Raw genomic sequence first — 20,101 nt, 5'->3', positions numbered from 1 at the left:
TTGGAGTTCCGCCAGCAGGTCCTCCCCGTTAGGAGGCTAAGAACCGTAGCTCCTTCAGAACCCAGCGTGAAAACCACCCCGGCCGCTCTCCTTCCAGGGCTCTTCCCCTTCACACATTGCGATGAATGACAGCTACCATAAAAGCAATACAATATGCAACTATTTTTAAATGCTGATGTGGATTTTAACTCATTGTTTATGTAGCATCAGTGATTTTAATTTTTTAAGAGAGTATTGATCTGGGAGAGTCTTTCATTGCTTCTGCCTTCTCACAGAACCAGATTTATACAAGGTTTCCCAGCTACCATCTGACCCTTAAATGAGTAAACTCTTGAACCATCTGACGTGTTCCCCTCAACACTGGTGGTGAGCTTTGTTCTTGCTTCATCCCTAGAGAGAGCAATAGAGAATGGCCCTTTTCTCAATCTATACCATGATTTGGCTTGAGAAATGCTGGCATAAAACCATTCTATTTTTATTTTAATCTTATTTCCGAAGACCTTCAGAGTACGAGACTCCATAGCCTACTATAGATGCCCATTCCCATGTTTCATGGCTCTATCCATTAGGAAACTTTCCTTGATTTTTAAATAAATCATTCAATAAAGGTGTCCTTCACATAATGCTTCTCAACTCTCATTCTTACTACTTAAAAAAAAGTCTCATAATGAAGTTCTTCAGTGCCACTGTATGCCTCTCTGCTGAACCTCTCAGTCGTTTCTCATTTTCTCCTTTCTGATGAGTGCTCCTGAAATCCTTTGACTTAGGACATTGGTATATTAAATATCACGCCTAGTTACATTATTAGAGCTTCCAGGTTTCACCTGGATAAGAGCATCAACACCTTCTAAAACATGTATCATCAGACATTTAATACACACCCAGCCACGCACATATTGTAAATTAGGTACCTAATTGACCATACATTACAACTAAACCTCAATTCAAATCTCCAGACTTCTTATTTTAATTGTACTCCTCAGCCTATGGACAGTGTGTCTGATCAACATCCAAAAAAAGGGTCTGCATTGGGCCAATAATCTAAGCAGTTCGTAAAGAAGCCCCCACCTCCTTAAAGGTGATGGTTTAGGTATTTTCTGAGAGCTGTTCAATAACGAGAAAAAGCATAGGCTGGAGCTCTTCTCTGATATAAAGACAAGAAATTATCCTCCAGAGGTGTGGTGAAAGAAAAGTAATGCATCTCTTACCAGTGTAAAATCAAAAACGCCCATGGAAGATCCGGGTTTGATTCCCGGACCATATACTAAAAAACAAACAAACAAACAACAACAAAAACAAAGAAGCCCTTAAAATATACTTTAGTCATATATATATTTAGTCATATGCTTATTGTCTCCATTTTGTCACACTACAACAAACTTTCCCCCACAGTTTGGCTGTTGCTATTTTTTAAATGCTATTCTATTTTTATTGTGTAATAACCCCAAGCACAAATAAAGCAGGACCCTGTTTGACAATGTATTTTATACTTAAGCACATGTCACTAGACAGAATTATGCAGTTTAGTTGGCCCTTTTTAATTCCTCCTCACCCCCATTCCCAAATCACCCCTGCTCTTTTTTTTTTGCCTAAAGTCACACCATTGTACATCTTCATTCCATACCTGTAAGAAGCAGTTTTAGGGTGTCTGAGTGATCTTTTAATTAAGCCCACTGTGGGATAGCTCTAAACGCTTGCCCTTCCTCATGTATCAAAAGACGACTGACCAGGCTAACTCTGATGGGATTTGAGAAAACCTTTTTCTTTTACTTATTTTAACTGTCATGAAACTCAGTCTTGGGGGACAGAGCAAACAAGTTATAAGAAGACAGTTTAGGTCTCTCAGCTTAATGATATAAGCTAGTAAATAGAGAGTGAGAAAACTTTGGAATAGACTTGCATTTCTGAAATTATTGGAGATATATAAACACACATATACATAACATATACACATACATACATACAATGGTTACATATTTGTTATTATTCTCCATTCTAAAATACAATTTAAAAGATAACTGATGGACTCGCAGCTGCAGAGGATAGAATTAGCAAAATTTTCCCAGGCATGTCATACTTTACCATTGCCACTTGTAATTGTTTTAAAGTTAGGCTTCCAATAATAAGGTTTTACATGAGTTACTCTTATTCTCGCTACTCTATAGCAAATTAGAAAATCACTGATACACGCATTATTCTGCATAGCAAGTGAATGACGTATGGAACAATACCTGGAACATGGTAGCGCTCAGAAGTCTGTTCAATGAATGAGTGAACGAATGAATGAATGCTGCAAAAGCAAACAAATCGAAAGGCAATAGGACTTTGCCTATTGCCTAGCACTAAACTCCTACAAAATCTCAACAAAAGGTAAGGAGAGGCGCTCATTTCATTGGCTGGGTGCCTAGCAAATACACGGTTTCGAGGTTTGCTTCTCCGCACAGAATTAGAAAGGGCTAACCAGGCAACCACTCACGGCACCTACCACGGATTGCCTTTATACTTCCCACAGAAAAAAACTGAGCAGCCCCATCACTCAAACCGGCGGAGGCAGTCCTCAGTGAGGTAATATCCTGCGTGAATAATTTAGGCTGGGGCACATGCCAGCCCACAGGCTGCATGTGTGTGTGTGTGAGAGAGCCACCCCACTCGGTCGGACCCATTTCCTGCATCAAGGGCCGGCTGCCTACCTTTTAAATCCACAAGTTGCGGGGGGGGGGGGAGGGGAAAAGGGGGGGAAAAGCCCACTTGCCAGGATGCTAAGCACACGGTGCCTTGCCAGGCAAATGTTTTCACCTGCCGGGCCAGCAGGCTCCCTCTCCCAGAAAGACCCGCTCAACAGGTTTCCCTCTCTGGCTTGGCCCCCGGGTCGGGAAGAGAGGCGGTCACTTCGCTTCGACCCTCCCCTTCCCTCCCCCCTCGGCCCGACCAATAGCTGCGGGTTCTAACGCGTCTTGCTACAGAGTAGCGAGCCGGCCGGGCCGGAGGCGCCGAGGGGCGGAGGGCGCGGCGCGCTCGGCCTGCCCCGGGAGGCTGCGCGCCGGGGGGCGGAGGCGCAGGGCGCGCGGCGCCGAAGGTGCCCTCCAGACTCGGTCCCGATGACGGAGCTCCAGCAGGATGTGGAGGACGCGAAGCCTGCGAAGGTTCTCGGGAGGCGGGAGCACAAAGTGGGCTCAGGCCAGTAAGTGTTGGCAGCTGCGTGGCACTCACCCAGGCCAGGACAGGGCGCGCTTCCCGAAGTGCCCCGACGGGCACGCGTGGGGTGTGGAGAGGGTTTCGGGAACTTGCGCGCTGACAGCCCTGTGGCTTCAGCTCTGTCCCTGGCGCCTGATCTCTCACTCTCTCTTCTCTTTCTCTCTCTCTCTGTCCTCCAGTTCCGTACTACAGACAGGGCACAGCAGCATTTCAGGAATGCATTGTAACTTGCGGCCCTGTGGCGATGTGAATTATTTAAGCCGAAAGCATGATTGATGTTGTGTAGTTCCCGAGGGGGATCTGGGAAAACTGCTCAAAGTCTCCGAGCATATGGAGAAGCCGAGCGCTACCCCTTCTTCCAGGTGTCCTGCCCCTCAGTGCTGTGTGTGCACGTCGGCTGCCTCCTGGTGTTTCGTGATGTGTACATTGGGTCGACCCAGAGGCTGTCGGGGGGTCTTTCCCCGCCCCCACCCCCCACCCCCCACCCTCTTCCCCCTAGAGAGAGGATAAGAAGTGGAAGCACGAAATACGCTTTTCTTTCCCCTGGAACACATGCAGTCGTTGGTCACACACCTAACACAACTTGTTACACTCTTTTTTTTTTTTTTTTTTGCGCTGATAGAGTGTTAGGGGTACAGAAGGGCATGAGAAATATAGCTAAAATAAAACACTTCGTATGTTGGATTGTGGCTATTCTCTCAAAGATTTATATGCATAGTGGAGGAATTTGTACATTATTTGGCATATGAGCTCTTCCGGTGAAAGAAGTTGAAAGCTCATATTTTTATCACGAGGGTTAACTTCCTGTAATGAAACTTATTTCTCTTCCCCTGTACCACTTTGAGGATTTATCTTTTATTCCAGAGTATGATTATTCCCAAACTTTGCTTTCAAAAAAGGAAAGAATCAGTATTTGCTTATTTGCTATATCACTGTATCTCCTATGCTAATTTAAGTTCCAGACAAATATCTAAATAAGTCCAATTTGTTTTTATGATATCAAGTTGTTGGGGATACTTATATGAAAAGACAAATTAAATAGTGAAAAATTCGATCTCCGTTAATTATTTTTGCATTTACCCAATTTTTAAAATTCACAGTCTGGTTTGACAGGAAATTGTGGTTATGAGAGTTCTGCGCAGCTGTTGAAACTTGGGCTGAAGTTTTTGAAGGAGAGTTTTAATAACTCTGATTTGTTGTCTAAGGCTTCCTTCATAATTTCTACCATTAACTCAGCTTTATTTGGCTACTCTTTTCCTTTGCTTGTTGACTTAGCTGATGCTTTTTATTCGTAATAAGTACAAAGTGATTGAGAAAAACTTGCGATAGGTATAACCTGCACACAATATTTTTGTTTTCTCACCCAGAAATGAAATCCTGTCTAATAATAACACAAGTCCAGAAAAGATGAACTATTGTGTAACGCCTGATGTTTGTTTTGCACTTTGTCATCCTTCCATATACTTTATTTCTCTGGAGAACTATGAGTAGGCAATGTGGATGGACTTATCACCATTTCGTAGATGTTGGGTATGACAGGAGTGTTAAGTGGCAAAGGCAAGACTAGAATTCAGAACTTTAAGCTTCTGGCCCAGTTTTCCTTCACAGGCAGTGTTTAGTACCAGTAACTTAAAGGAGGTAAGCTACTTAAACCCAGAAGCTACTGAGTTTTTTAAATCTTCACATTCCCCAGTCATCTGGATACTCAGTTAACAACGTCATTTTGATTGAAAAACTATACTATGGTGTTTTAAGTTTTGTTTTGTTTTTTGGCATGGGCAGGCACCAGGAATCGATCCTGGGTCTCCAGCATGGCAGGCGAGAACTCTGCCTGCTGAGCCATCGTGGCCACCCTGTCGTGTTTAGAACCTAACCACATTGAAACTCAAGGCCCCTACACAACCCATCATTTGGACCACCCAGTTTCACAAAACCATTGCAGTTCAACAGATATTGAAAAGCTACTATTTGTTCAATAATGGTGGGGAGGGAATACTTCCTTTCTAGCACTCCCAGAGCAATGCTGGGGTAGGGAAAGGAAGTGTTGGCAGGGGGAGCACATATGTATGTTATTGTATTTCAAGGGACGTGTGGCTAATGCCACATTAAGCACACAGACAAGGTACCATAAAGAGGTTTGCCTATAACTGAGCCTGGTCCACAATAAAGATGTTTATCTGTTAGGCAGTCTTCGGTAAACTCTTGCTTTTTGAGGGGGGATTTTTGCTTATTTTTTTTTCTACCAAGTGGTATTTTCCAGATTGATCACTTCTGATTCAATCTAAGATTTAGACACTCTCTTCTTCTAAGCACTTAAACTCTGGCTTTGATATAAAAATAAGAGTAGTTTTAGGAGGAAAGGAGGTAAATAATCACAATGATATACTGATGTGATAATTCCATATTTAAAATCAATTTTAGGTTGCCAAGTTTTTGTGCCTAGAAACTCAGTTGAACTTTTCTGTCTTGAACTTCTTAGCAGATAATTATTGCTGAGCTCCAAGCCTTTGTTGAAGTCCAGGTTTCCTAATGGACATTTTTCTTGTGAGAGTGTTGACGCGGCAGTCTCCTCCCACTTCCTTACACCTGAACGCATCCCTGTGGGCTTCCTCCCCTGAATCCTTTAAGTCATGATAGCTGGTAATTACTGAGAACTTACTATGTGACATTTGCTCAACACTTTAAATCCATGTTTATACTGAGAGAAGTAGTATTGTTCTCTCCTTCTCTCCATTATCCAGGTAAGAACATTGAATTCCTTAGTAGTTGTGCAGTGAAGCAGGGTCACATAGTTAATAAGAGAATGGCTCGCATTCAAGCCCCCGGAGCTCTCAAGCCTAGAGCCTGAGTTTATTACCACTGCACTATAGTTTATTTATCCCTTCTCCCCTGTTCCAGAATCTGTAAATGGCCCTTTATGGCATACTTTAAAAAAACAGGTCCCTTGGGGAGTTAATGCTTGAATTATACAGTTTCTATTTGGGTTCAATGTAAAGTTTTGGACATTTGAGGAATGTCATTAACAGCGCTGAATTATATATTTGAAAGTGGTTAAAAGGGGAAACCTTGGGCTGTATATGTGTTGCTGGAATAAAAATTAAAAAACAAAACAACATAGGACTATACACACAAACAGTGAACCTATTATACACAATGCCTTATAGTTAGTAGTGCCATTATAAAAATGTCCTTTCAGAAATTGTAGCAAATGGAGCACGCTAATGAAAGATGTTAATAATAGGGTGGTATATGGGACCTCTGTATTTTTTTTTTTTTTTTTTTGCATGAGCAGGCACTGGGAATTGAACCCAGGTCTCTGACATGGCAGGTGAGAACTCTGCCTGCTGAGCCACCGTGGCCTACCCTTTTTTTTGGCTTTGAATTTTTTTTTTTTTTTAAATTTTTAATTCAACATAACTACATACAAACACAAACAGTGATCATTCCATTCTTGTTATATAATCAGTAATTCACAATATCATCACATAGTTGTATATTCATCATCATGATCATTTCTTAGAACACTGGCATCAATTCAGAAAAAGAGATAAAAAGAAAACAAAAAAATTCATACATACACCATATACCCCTTATCCCTCCCTTTTACTGATCATTAGCATTTCAATCTACTAAATTTATTTTAACATTTGTTCCTCTTATTATTTATTTATTTTTAATCCATATGTTTTACTTGTCTATCGATAAGATAGACAAAAGGAGCATCAGACACAAGGTTTTCACAATCACACAGTCACAGCAAAAGCTGTATCATTATACAATCATCTTCAAGGAACATGACTACAGGAACACAGCTCTACATTTTCAGGCAGTTCCCTCCAGCCTCTCTGTTACGCCTTAACTAAAAAGTTGATATCTATGTAATGTGTAAGAATAACCTCCAGGATAACTTCTCAACTCTGTTTGGAATCTCTCAGCCATTGATACTTTATTTTGTCTCATTTTACTCTTTCCCCTTTTGGTCGCAAAGGTTTTCTCAATCCCTTGATGCTAAGTCTCAGCTCATTCTAGGATTTCTGTCCCACGTTGCCAGGAAGGTCCACACCCCTGGGAGTCATGTCCCATGTAGACGGGGGAGGCTGGTGAGTTTGCTTGTTGTGTTGGCTGGAGAGAGAGGCCACATCTGAACAACAAAAGAGGTTCTCTTGGGGGTGACTCTTAGGCCTCATTTTAAGTAGGCCTAGCTTATCCTTTGTGGGGTTAAGTTTCATATGAACAAACACCAAGACTGGGGGCTCAGCCTGTTGCTTTGGTCGTACCCACTGCTTGTGAGAATATCAAGAATTCTCCACTTGGGGAAGTTGAGTTTTCCCCCTTTTTCGCCATTCCCCCGAGGGGGCTTTGCAAATACTTTTTTATTCACTGTTCAAATCACTCTGGGACTTATCAGGGCATCACTCTGGACAAACCTACAAAATCTCATGCCCTACTCGAGGTTCCATGTACTTATGGTGTTCAGTTAATCTGTCCACATAACTTATATTGGGAAACATACTAGTCAAAATATAAATTTTGTACCAAACAAACATTTTTTGCTTTAGTCTCACACATAAGTTAGTTTTAAAATGTTAGTTACTATCTATTTTCAACACCCTGCAGTATTTACATTCCTTTGTTCTTCCTCATGCAAAAACATTTTTAAATTTGTAGTTAGTCACTATCATTATACACTCTAGGCATTCCTAGATTATCCCCTCTCAGTCTTTATCTTTTATCTTTCCTACTTATTTCATTTGTGCCCCCAGCCCTCCTCCCTCTATCATTTTCACATTCAGCCTCATTCATTGTTCTAATATTATTGTGCTACAATCAGGTAGTATTGTGCATTATTGAATGTTTAATATGTACAAAATACTCTTCTAACTTCTTAACGTCTATTAACTCACACACTAGTCCGATGTATATTAGTTCTCTTTCCCCTAAATAGATTGTAACATCCGAGCACATTTTTTCTAATTGAATTTCCCTGAGGGCCCAGCAAATAATCACTTTTGATAACCATGCATTGGTGAACTGTGGAGGTAAAGCCCCAGTGGCTCTAATTAAGGTATATCATATGCTTATAGCTGATATTCAGACTGATTATCTTAGAGGAAGGTCTACTTTTTATATTTCTTAATCAAATATTCCATCATGAGGAGTTAGAAATGGGCACGTACGTTTACCTGCCCAAGAGCTGTGTCTTTTTATTCATCTTTGTACTAGAAAATAAGGTTGCGGATCACAAAAATGGTGATTTTCCACTTGCAATTCTGTTTTTCCCCACGTTTCTCATTCTGAATTTTATGTTCGCAACACATTAGACAGTTGTAACAAAGCCCATCTTTTTTTTTAGACACGTTTTTATTCCTAAGTCCCTTGTGACTGTAATATACTAATGGCAAGGTTACCTTTAATGAATGTCTACAAGTAACTAAAACAAATGCTGATTATTTCTGGGCTAAAGTGCTCTTGATTTATACTTGAAATGATGAATTACATTATAATGTCTTCAGAAAGTTTTGTACAATTTGAATTTTTAACATTTGAACTTTAATAACTTGAGCCAAAAGAATTAAAGAAATCCGTTCAACTCCATATACATGGAGAAAGACAGAGTAGATGTGGACAACATAAGTATGTACCTTAAAAGGAAGCACTCCAAGAATTGGTAATGATTTTAGGAATATAGTTTGACTTTAAATAGTGATTTCAAGTAGAAATAAATTGCTGGAAGGAAAACATTTCTCAACCAAGCTATACTGCTTTTGGGCATGGCAAGTTGGAGATTGACAGGGTAAAGGTTAGGGGTTGGGGATTGATCTTGGACTGAAAGCAAAAAAGAGCAAAGGCAAATAATTACTGAGTATAGCTCAATGTCTTTTTTATTTTTATTTTTTATTAATTTATTTATTAATTTAAAAAATTTAAGAAACCAAATAAAACATCAACATATATAATCAGTAATTCACAATATCATCACTTAGTTGCATATTCATCATTTCTTAGAACATTTGCATTAATTCAGGAAAAGAAATAAAAAGGTAATAGAAAAAGAAATAAAACAAACACAGGAAAGAAAAAAAAAAAAGATTATACATACCATACCCCTTACCCCTCACTTTCATTGATCACTAGCATTTCAAACTAAATTTAACATTTGTTCCCCCTATTATTTATTTTTATTCCATATGTTCTACTCTTCTGTTGATGTAGTAGCTAAAAGGAGCATCAGACACAAGGTTTTCACAATCACACAGTCACATTGTGATAGCTATATCATTATTCAATCATCCTCAAGAAACGTGGCTACTGGAGCACAGCTCTACATTTTCAGGCAGTTCCCTCTAGCCTCTCCATTACATCTTGAATAAGAAGATGATATCTACTGAATGCATAAGAATAACCTCCAGGATAACCTCTCGACTCTGTTTGGAATCTCTCAGCCATTGACACTTTGTCTCATTTCTCTCTTCCCCCTTTTGGTGGAAAAGGTTTTCTCAGTCCCTTGATGCTGAGTCTCAGCTCATTGTAGGATTTCTGTCCCACGTTGCCAGGAAGGTCCACACCCCTGGGAGTCATGTCCCACGTAGACAGGGAGGGTGTTGAGATTGCTTGTTGTGTTGGCTGGAGAGAGAGGCATATCTGAGCAACAAAAGAGGCTCTCTTGGGGGTGACTCTTAGGCCTAAATTTTAAGTAGACTTGACCTATCCTTTGTGGGATTAAGTTTCACATGAACAAACCCCAAGACTGGGGGCTCAGCCTATAGCTTTGGTTGTCCACACTGCCTCTGTTCCATCAGCTATAAAGGGACGAAGTCCACTGTTTGATGTAGGACTGTCCTGAACTTAAATGAGAAATGTAAGAAATGCACTTAGCCTAGTGCCTGCACAAACCACAGCCATGTTAGTTCCCAGTGCTGAGAGTTGGGGTCATGCCATGGCATGAGGGTGGGAGGGAATGACATAAAATGTTAGACTAAATACTCAGAATTCAACCCATTTAAATATTGCCAATTGGGTATGATCATATCTATTGTACAATACTTCTATCACCTGTTGATTTCTAAATCCTCCCTCCAGGCAGTGAACTTTCTCTTGACTTTTCATCTTTAAACTGCTAAGTTTTTTTTTTCAATTGCTGAATTCTGATAGAATCGTCCTGCAACATCTCGCTAATTCTTTAAATGCTCAGTGTTGGCACTTAACGCCAAATGGAATGAAGCACTGTTCTTGGAGAGAAACTCATGCTCATTCACATTGATTGCTTCTTTCTCCTTCAAGAGAATGGGTGTTTTCATCCAAACCTGAGTTTATTTGCCCTTAGAAGAGAAGCAGAACCAACTTTAAGTGCATTCCCTAAGATAGACTAATTTACTTACTCTCATTGGTCACTCAGTGTGTGCCAGAGGTTCCCACATTTCATAATGGGACGTGAGGCTCCGTGATGCAGATTTTTTAAAACAGCTTTATTGAGATGTATTTTACTTATAAAATATATTCATTTCAAGTGTACAATTCCACAATTGTTAGTAACTTTACCAAGTGCTCTATCATCACTATCAGTATGAGAACATTTTTAGTCCCAGTAAGATCCCTCATGCCCATTTATACTTAATCCCTTTTCCACCCCCAGCCAATCAGTGATCTTCTTTCTATCTCTATAACTGTACCTTTTCAAGACTTTTAAACTTTTTATTCTAGTTGGCTATTTACAGCTCAGAATTTCCCATTTCACGCACTTTCAGGTGGAGAGTTCAGCAGTGTTATAGACATTCACAGTCTTGCAATCTTGCATCACCAACGTCTGTTACCCCAACTTTTTCATCACTTCTAAGGACATTGCTTTTATTTCTTCTGAGGAGATGCCTAGGCGTGGAATTGCTGGTAGTTTTATGCTGAACTTTCTGAGGAACTGTCAAACTGGTGGTGGCACCGTTCCATTTTATATCCCCACCAGTGGCGTCTGAGGACCCATGGTGTGGATTTATGAGAAAATGCTGTCACGTGGCAGAGGAAACAAGACCGTAAGCATCTTAAAAGCAGAATCAGTGTCTTAAACTTGATAACACAAATATTTGTGTGACTGTTGACTTGGTACCATACATAGTGAAGATTTTGATAACTCCCCATGTTACGATGTCAGAGATAAATAGGCTGTGATTCGGGGGGGCTTTTTAAAAATTGCCTCTTAAAATTTTGCATGTAACATTTATTAATATTTTCTGATGACAGGAATACAAAGAAGAAAATAAAACTTCACCTATAACATCCCCATCTGTATTGACATTTTTAAAAAGATAGATATGTATAAGGTTAGAAAATTAAAACACTATAGATACCTACAAAATGAAAAGTGAAGCCCTTCTTCCTGTCTCCCACTACTGTTCCTTGTCCCAAGAGTAATCACTTACCAAGGTTTTCCTGTTTGTTTTTAAAATGCTGTTGCCGTTTAAAACCAGTGTCGAGTTTTTTTTTTTGTTTTGTTTCCCTTTTCCTTCAAACACCCATCTTCCAATATTCAGATAAGTGTGTTGTACTTGGGTAATAAGCACATTACGACTTGAGTTTAAATTGTCTTTTTTTAAAAAAAGCTGCTATGCTGTCCACCTCATGATGTCATGAGGATTAAGTGTGGTCCATTTAGTAGCTGACTGTAAGATAGAAGAACTGAATAAATGGCACACATTATTCTCATAATGCAGCTTTGTGGAATAGCTACCTACAAGTAAAGTGACCTATATGGTTTTGTCATAATCAGCAAATCTGTCAGAACACAGCATTCTTACCCTAGTGAAGTGAACTCCTAGTCTTAAATGGAGACTGATCTGACCAAGCTCTGTCTGCGTTATCTCTTCTTTGCAGTCCGATCCCTTTGTTGGCCTCTTCTAATCTGAAGTCCCCTAATCAGATGAGCTAGCAATATCTGGACCACCCTCTGAGCGTTTAGATAGAGGTCACAAGGTTGGTGAGCCCTAGTTAGAACGAGAAGGAACCAAGGTGGAAAAATGGAAATGTGTAGTCGGGGAGAATGAGTGAGAAGTCGGGGAAAATAGCAGGGAGTTGGAAAAGAGAAGGGGAAATAACACTGAGTTATATTGAAAAGAGAAAGGGAAAAAATGCTAATAAATAATTAATGTAAATGAGCTTCCTCGTATGTCCTGCAAGGCCTTCTCCACCTCTTCTCTCCATGAGCTGCATGCTATACTGTCAGTGAAGTCTTAGACAGTGAGATGGGTGGTTGATGTGTCTCTTCTTTCCCAGTGGAGATACTGATCTGGGTATAAATGTCTGTGTTTTCTTAAAGTCCAGATGTATCACATATATGATTATATCCATAATTGCCGTCTTCTAGATTTTTCAAGCTATGTCTGTCTTGCATAGTGATTTAAAAATTAAGAACCTCAGAAATAGGCAAGTTTTAACCTAGATTTCTTAAGTTTGTTCCTGATTTAATCAGAATCTTTTCTGAAAATTTTGCAAAGAATCACAGAAATTTGTCTGAACTCGAATTCTAAAATCACAAACTATCAGGCTTATCATCAGAACTTTTGTGATGAGAGAGTACTCCGTGGCCTATGAGCTGGGAGAAAGACGACATTTGCGAGTGCCTAAAGACCAGAGAGATTTCCTTTTCTGCTCCACCACATTTATTTAACAGTTCTGTATATTGAGCCCCATGCTAATCACCAGAATAAAGAAAAGGCTTCACCCATAAGGAAAATGGGGTAGATAAAAGGAACACTTTGAAATTTGATCTTCTTTCCAAGAAGAGTCTTAGTAGCTCCAGGAAATACCAAAGTTTACATAAAGGAAGTCAATATAATTACCATGCACTGGTCAAAGTGCTTTTACATATAGACATTTCATGCAGTTGGTATAAGGAAACGAACAGCATGTATGATTATCACTTTTTTTTTTTTTACATAGGCAGGCTCTGGGAACTGAACCCAGGTCTCCTGCAGGGCAGGCAAGAACTCTGCCACTGAGCCACAGTGGCCCACCCTATTATCATCACATTTTATGTATAAGAAAAACAGTGACTTGCCCAATTTTTTTCTTTTTTTTTTGGATTTAAATATTTGGGGGGGGGCATCTGAAAGGTTTTCTTTCTTTTCTTTTTAATTTTTTTTAATTTTATTTTTTTAGATACCAAAAAACACATAACAAACGCAAACATTCCTATTTTGATCATTCCGTTCTACATATATAACCAGTAATTCACAATATCATCACATAGTTGCATATTCATCATCATGATTATTTCTTGGAACATTTGCATCTATTCAGAAAAAGAAATAAAACGAAAACAGAAAAAAAAATTTATATATACCATACCCCTTACCCCTCCCTGTCATTAATCACTGGCATTTCAAACTAAATTTATTTTAACATTTGTTCCCCCTATTATCTATTTTTATTCCAAATGTTCTACTCTTCTGTTGACAAGGTAGATAAAAGGAGCATCAGACACAAGGTTTTCACACTCACACAGTCACATTGTGAAAGCTATATCATTATTCAGTCATCATCAAGAAATATGGCTACTGGAACACAACTCTACATTTTCAGGCAGTTCCCTCCAGCCTCTCCATTACATCTTGAATAACAAGGTGATATGTACTTAATGCATAAGAATAACTTCCAAGATAACCTCTCAACTCTGTTTGGAGTCTCTCAGCCATTGATGTCTCATTTTACTCTTCCCCCTTTTGGTCGAGAAGGTTTTCTCAATCCCTTGATGTTGAGTCTTAGCTCATTGCAGGATTTCTGTCCCACGTTGCCAGGAAGGTCCACACCCCTGGGAGTCATGTCCCATGTAGACAGGGAGAGGGTGGTGAGTTTGCTTGTGTTGGCTGGAGAGAGAGGCCACATCTGAGCAACAAAAGAGGCTCTCTTGGGGGTGACTCTTAGGCCTAATTTTAGGTAGGCTTAACCCATCCTTTGTGGACTTGCCCAATTTCTTCACAGTTGGTAAAGGTTGGAGCCAAAATTCAAATTCAGGCAGTCTAAACTGAACCAGTATTCTAAAATCACTAAATTAAAAAAGCTCATGGGATGTTGGGAAGAACCAGAAGGCAAAGTGCCTCCCACTAAATGTCTATATATCCCTGAGTAGATCTCTTACCTCCTATTGGTCAGTTTTCTCAGCCATAGACTATATAACCATTTCCAATGTACAATTCTAGCATTGAAGGGCTTTCCGGTGCTGTACAGCAGACAAGGTAGAGAAAGCACTGTTAGCTGTCAGTTGGGTGCTGGGACTTTGTCCATATATTATCAACCACATCTGGACATCTCTTTCTTTATTCTGTGCTCAATCCTGACACTAGAGACACTTATTTTTTCAGTTGCATCCTTCTACTTTGATTTGAAGAACAATCACACATAGATTCCAATTTTTAAAAACCAAAGTTGAGTTCTTCTTTGCTCAATATAGTGTTTCTATGAAGTAGTAAGGCTGATTTGTTTTAAATAATAAATGTTGTTGTGAATGTTGTTTCTTTAAAAGTAGTCACCAAAGAAACTCAAGGACTTTTCCAACAATTCTGCAATTCTGCAAAATCTTTTTGAAATTCTTCTTGTGGAGTTACTTTCAAAGTCTGGAGCCCATTCTTTGAAAAGTCATAAGGTTGGCAGATTCTCTTCCTCTGAGAGTGAATTCAGTTGTTGGAAGTAGCCCTGAGTTTCTTGGAGCCGAATCTAGTGAATAAGGTGGCTAAGCATAGTGATACTTACGAGGCAGCTTTTATACTTCTTTATTTAGGTTTATTACTTTATAACTTCATTTTCCAAACAGCAAAATTTTATAGTTATTATTCTAACCTAAAGTCATTTTTATGTGTTTATAATATATCCAGCCAGGTGTTGATGTATCATAAGTGTCAAAAGAGTACTTTGAGGATACAAATACAATATGATAAGCCTCGTTCTTAAAGAGTATGGTCTATGTATTCTGTAAAACATAACTTCTGAAAAAATTTCAATGAGTTTAGATAGTGAAGAAAATGAAGTTTCAGAAATTACAATCTCCTTGTTCCATCTTCTATTGCATTACATATTATGGGACTTTACATACAAATTACATTTTTAAGCACCCCTCCCCATATTATAGTTTTACACCCGGTAGACTTCTGTCACTGTATGCAAAGCTCTCCTCCTAATTTTCCTCCAGCACTAAGCTCTTCATTTTGCCACCTGGCAGTGAGTATCTATGAGCTGAGTGGTCTACAAAATGGTAAGTCCCTGAGCATATTAAAGAACAAGCATATTTTCCTGTTCCCTGTTTTTGACTTTTGCTCTGAATGTACTTATCAGCATATGATATTATACAGCCAGCTTATCTGAGATTTGATGGTAATACTATTCATTTGCTTTTGGGTGATGTCTCTACTCTTCTCAAATCCCATTTGAATCAACAAGCATTTACCCAGAGCTTACTTTATGCGGGTAACACAAGGCTAAATGAGATGTGCAAATGCCCTTCGGGAGTGCCCAGACTGGTGAGAGAAGGGAGACACAGACACACTTGGCTAGTACCGTGAGATAAGAATTCTACAGTATTTATTAAATGCTGTGGGAACAGAGAGGTAGGCAAGTTGTTTTCCTAAGGTGAGCAGAGATAAGAGGCTACATTTCACATGAGGTTAAAAGAGAAGAAAGAATTTGACCTCAGAGGGAGGGAAAAAATGATTCCAGGCAGAGGGAAGAACAAGGATGGGAATTTTGAAAGTTTGAAAGCATTTAGGGATCTTGTGTGGCTTTATTGGTTGGAGCTGGAAGGAATAGCAGGGAAGATGAAGGGGGGCAGGATTTGGAGCCTGACATTTAGAATTCTCTTCCTTGCTTGGTTCTTTACTTCACTTCCGGCTTTGGCTCTACTACTGACTCTGTAACTTTAGGAAAGTCATTCTCCACTCTGACCTTCAGCTCTTCCTCTGTAAAGAGAGAAGTTTGAGTGACCTAATTTGTTAGATCCTTTCCAACTTGAAGAGTCTGACTGAGTCTTTGAAGAAGCTGGCCTACTTCTCTGCACTCTCCTTGAGCTTTTGTGTAGAGAATTCTATCAGACATAGATTGAACTGAACAAATTGAGGAAACCTTTTTGAATAGGAATAGAATTCTTATTTTCTTACTTGGTTTAGTTTATTTATTTTTCTTTCTTCTTCTTTTTTTTTTATATGTTTTTTCCTTGGTAAACTTATAGCTGGTACAGGCAGCACTGCTTCTGTGAACATACCTTTCAGCATTCACGGTGCATTCAGACAACTCTGCCTAGTCCTTTGGTTGCAGTTCTGGGCCACAATGCTTTCTGGACTGGTCATTGTAGAACTACTTAATTAGGTTACTTATTTTAAACCTATAGCACGAATGGAGACCAAATTCATTGTCAGTGGGTTGAAAGTTTCTCTGATATGCTTAAGGTCTGGAAATAATCATATCTCTCACTTGGATACAGAATAGGATTTAATGTTGAAAAGCCTTTTTCCCAGAAATAAAATCAGGGAATATTAAGGGATGCCAGTATCCCATCTCAACTTAATAATTATACTAGCAATTTTAAGGCATGTTATAGTCTTTAAAGTACTTTTATTTACATCAATTGTTGAATTTCACAATGTTTTTTGAAGATCTGTCATCAGGCACCATACCATGTTATAAGGATCTATTAAACATGGGGCCTGCCCTGAAAAACATTGAGCAGATGTCACTGTAATTTGAGCAATCGAATATGACATTAAATATGCATCTCAGCTTATCATGATAAATGCGAATATGTACAGGCATCTTAAAGAAAAAGAGAAGAAACTAGCCCAGTTGGGGACCAAGTGGAGACATAGAGGAAATGATGATACTGAGATAAATTTTGAAGAAGGAACAGGAGTTAGCCAGAAAGAGAAAGAGAGAGGATAGAAGTGGGGGTAAGGAGGGAGGAGTGTGTGGAAAGGTCCTAACCAGGAGGAATAGACTAAAGAAAGACACCATGACACAAAATATCCTGGTGAGTATGGAGAACTAATATTAAGGAGTACCAGTATATGAGGCAGGAGCAGTAGCTTCAAAGACAGTCAGAGAGGACCTCTTATGCCGTGAAAAGGAACTTGGACTTCCCGTAGGACAGGGTATTATCAATGTGCTTTACTCAGGGGTCTGATGCAGTCAGGTTTGAGGTACTTTTTAGAGATGACTCTAGTGCCAGGGTCTAAGAGATTTGTTGGGCAACAAAACAGGAAGCAGGGATTAGCTGGCTGTAAAACAATCCAAGCAAGATTGTTTGAGTAAGGAAAATGGGGGAGGAATGCTGGGGAGAACAGATTTGAGAAATGTTGAGGAGATAAAAGTGGAAAGGAGGAGAAGGGTCGAATGCGTCTTAAGTGTCTCTCTCCAGAAAGGACTGTGATGCCATTCATTAAGCCACAGAACATGGGAGGAAAGGGAAATTTGGGGTATTGAGATGATGTTTCCTTTTCCTTTTTTTTGGTACACAGTCTGGGAATCGAACCCAGGTCTCCGGCATGGAAGGCAAGTGTTCTTCCACTGAACTGCTGGAGCACCCACTGTACTTACTTTTATAAAAATTGAGGTTAGGAGGTAGGCCAGCGCTGGGAGATTTGGGACTTGTCAGCCTGTAAGTGACAGTTAAAATCATCAGAGTGAGCGGAATCTTGCAATGAAGAGGAGAGTCAAGGATCAAAGACAAAACCTAGGAAGAGGCCTATGTTGGGACAAAGGTCCAAAGAAGAAGAGATCACAAAGGTACTGAGGAATACTAGCACAGCAGAACTTTGCCAGAGAAATTTTAGTGGAGTGATGGGAATGGAGACCAGCTGCAGTAGGCTGGACCAGTGAGAAATGAAGAAGCAGACACAGCATGCATAGACTGATGTAGACTGGCTTTAGGAGGTTTCAGTGAGAAGTGAAGAAAGAGGGGAAGGCAGGAAGGAAGGAATATAGGAGGAAGGTTTTGTTAGATGAGAAAGCCTTATTATTAAGTTTATTTCCTAGTACTTTATATTTTTTGTTGCTTATCTGTACTTTACTTTTTAACTTATTAATGTTGGCAAGGAAAATATTGATTTTCATGATTTTTCTGGTAGTCAGCCAACTTACCAAATGCTTGTTTCTAATTGTTTTTGAGTTTAAAAATAAAATCGGTGCTACAAGCCTGTAGCACAAAGGAGGAATAAGTGATAAAGCAAGCCCAGCAGTGTCAGAAAATGATGGGCTTGAAAGGAATAGAGAAGAGAGATCTTGTCTCCTGGTACTGGAAGAAATGTATAGATGCAGTGGATGCAGGTACAGGACATTGTGGGTCAGAGGTCGACAGCTGCTCTTGCCTGACAGCTTCACTTATCTGGAAAAAGTTGTGACATGGCCCTTTTCATCTAAAGGAGATGGGTTGTGTTCATTTAGGGTCTCGAGGAGCGTGGTGACTGGAATACCAGTGAGGGCATTAGGAGGGGAGGACGGCAAAGACTGTTAGGCAGAAGTGCCAACCCACCAAAAGGGCTGCTTCTCTCAATAGTGAGAGAATCCAGAACCCATATTTCTAATCCAGGGATTGCAAATTAAAAAGGCTAATTTGGGGCAGATCCCTGCTGTGCTCATGCTGAGTGTATATGGCAGGACTGGTGGGATTGGAAACTGAGAGTGACGAGTCCTATGGCCTGAGCTGCCTCAGGAAATAAGTGAAGTCCAGAAGCAATTGATAGGCTAAGATTTATCATGAAACTATCAAGGACTGGTATCTGGCTCTGAGACTGGACAGCATGGAGTGGTGAGAGATGAGACTGGGAGGGGTAGGAAGTTACAGGCAGGTAGCGGCATTTAAGAGGTCGTGTTGACAATGAGATTTTCTGTGTGAAGCAATCTGAGCAATGGTGAAATTTGGACATTGACCATGAGTGATCTATGTGAAGTGGAAGTAAAGGTCACCAGACTTGAAGCCAGGTTGTCAGATGCCATCAAGAAAGGAGAAGTGACCAGCATGTCAGAGGAGGAAGGCAACTGGGAAAGTTAAAGGTGTCTGGGCCAAGAATAGCCTGCAGGAGGCTGTACTTCTCATATGCCTAGTAGGTGAAAACTGATTTTATTTTTAAACTCAAAAACAATTAGAAACAAGCATTTGGTAAGTTGGCTGACTACCAGAAAAATCATGAAAATCAATATTTTCCTTGCCAACATTAACAAGTTAAAAAGTAAAGTACAGATAAGCGACAAAAAATATAAAGTACTAGGAAATAAACTTAATAGGACTTAAATAAAATAAACCATATACTACAAATAGAGAGGCTTACCTTCTTTAAAAGGAAAACTCAATGTTCCTTAAATTTATGAGCCCAATACAACTCTAAACAAAATCCCAGTGACACTCTTGAGGGAATATAAAATGATTCTAAAATTTTCCTGAAAAAATAAGCATGCAAGAATATCCAGGCTAAATGTGAATGATAGAATGATAAACTCATAAGTTAATTATCATGATGGATGCTTAAGCTATCCTAATAAAGGTTCAGGAGGAAATCTAAATAGATCTAGAGGCATTTTCAAATCCTTGAGCAAAATGTGAGACAACTAGTTAGACATGTGGGGAAATGAGAATTGGAACCTACTTTACCCCACATTAAAATAAGTTCCTGATTGATCAAATACTTAAGCATTAAAACAAAACATAAAAGTATTAGAAGAAAACAGGAACTATATAATCTTGAAGTAAGAAAGATCTTATTTTGCATGAAATTAAAATTCAGAAGTTATAAAGGGAAAAGTTAATAGCCTTGACAAAACCAAAAAATTATATATGATTAAAAAAAAAGTACATAAAGGCCCATCAGTACAGATTGGATTAATGAACTGTATTCATAATGGGCCATTCTGCAGCATTTATGAAACATATTCTGTTTGTTGG

General features: G+C 39.4%; 1 protein-coding gene across 2 annotated transcripts in view; it reads left to right on the top strand.

Annotated features, from left to right (window-relative positions):
• Positions 1-20,101, top strand: part of GRAMD2B (GRAM domain containing 2B) — a 157,479-nt gene that overhangs the window by 81,062 nt on the left and 56,316 nt on the right. Inside the window, exon 1 of one of the 2 annotated variants that reach the window (XM_077138779.1) lies at positions 3,020-3,181. The exons of the other annotated variant lie outside the window; for it this stretch is intronic. Coding sequence (XP_076994894.1) covers positions 3,099-3,181 — 83 coding nt within the window. The 5' untranslated portion in view covers positions 3,020-3,098. Of the gene's footprint in view, positions 1-3,019; positions 3,182-20,101 lie in introns of those variants that run through there. 2 annotated transcript variants of the gene reach the window in all.

This window comes from Tamandua tetradactyla, chromosome 21 (assembly GCF_023851605.1).
Source record: "Tamandua tetradactyla isolate mTamTet1 chromosome 21, mTamTet1.pri, whole genome shotgun sequence".
Classification (NCBI taxonomy): Eukaryota; Metazoa; Chordata; class Mammalia; order Pilosa; family Myrmecophagidae; genus Tamandua; species Tamandua tetradactyla.
This window is presented reverse-complemented; position numbering and strand designations above follow the sequence as displayed.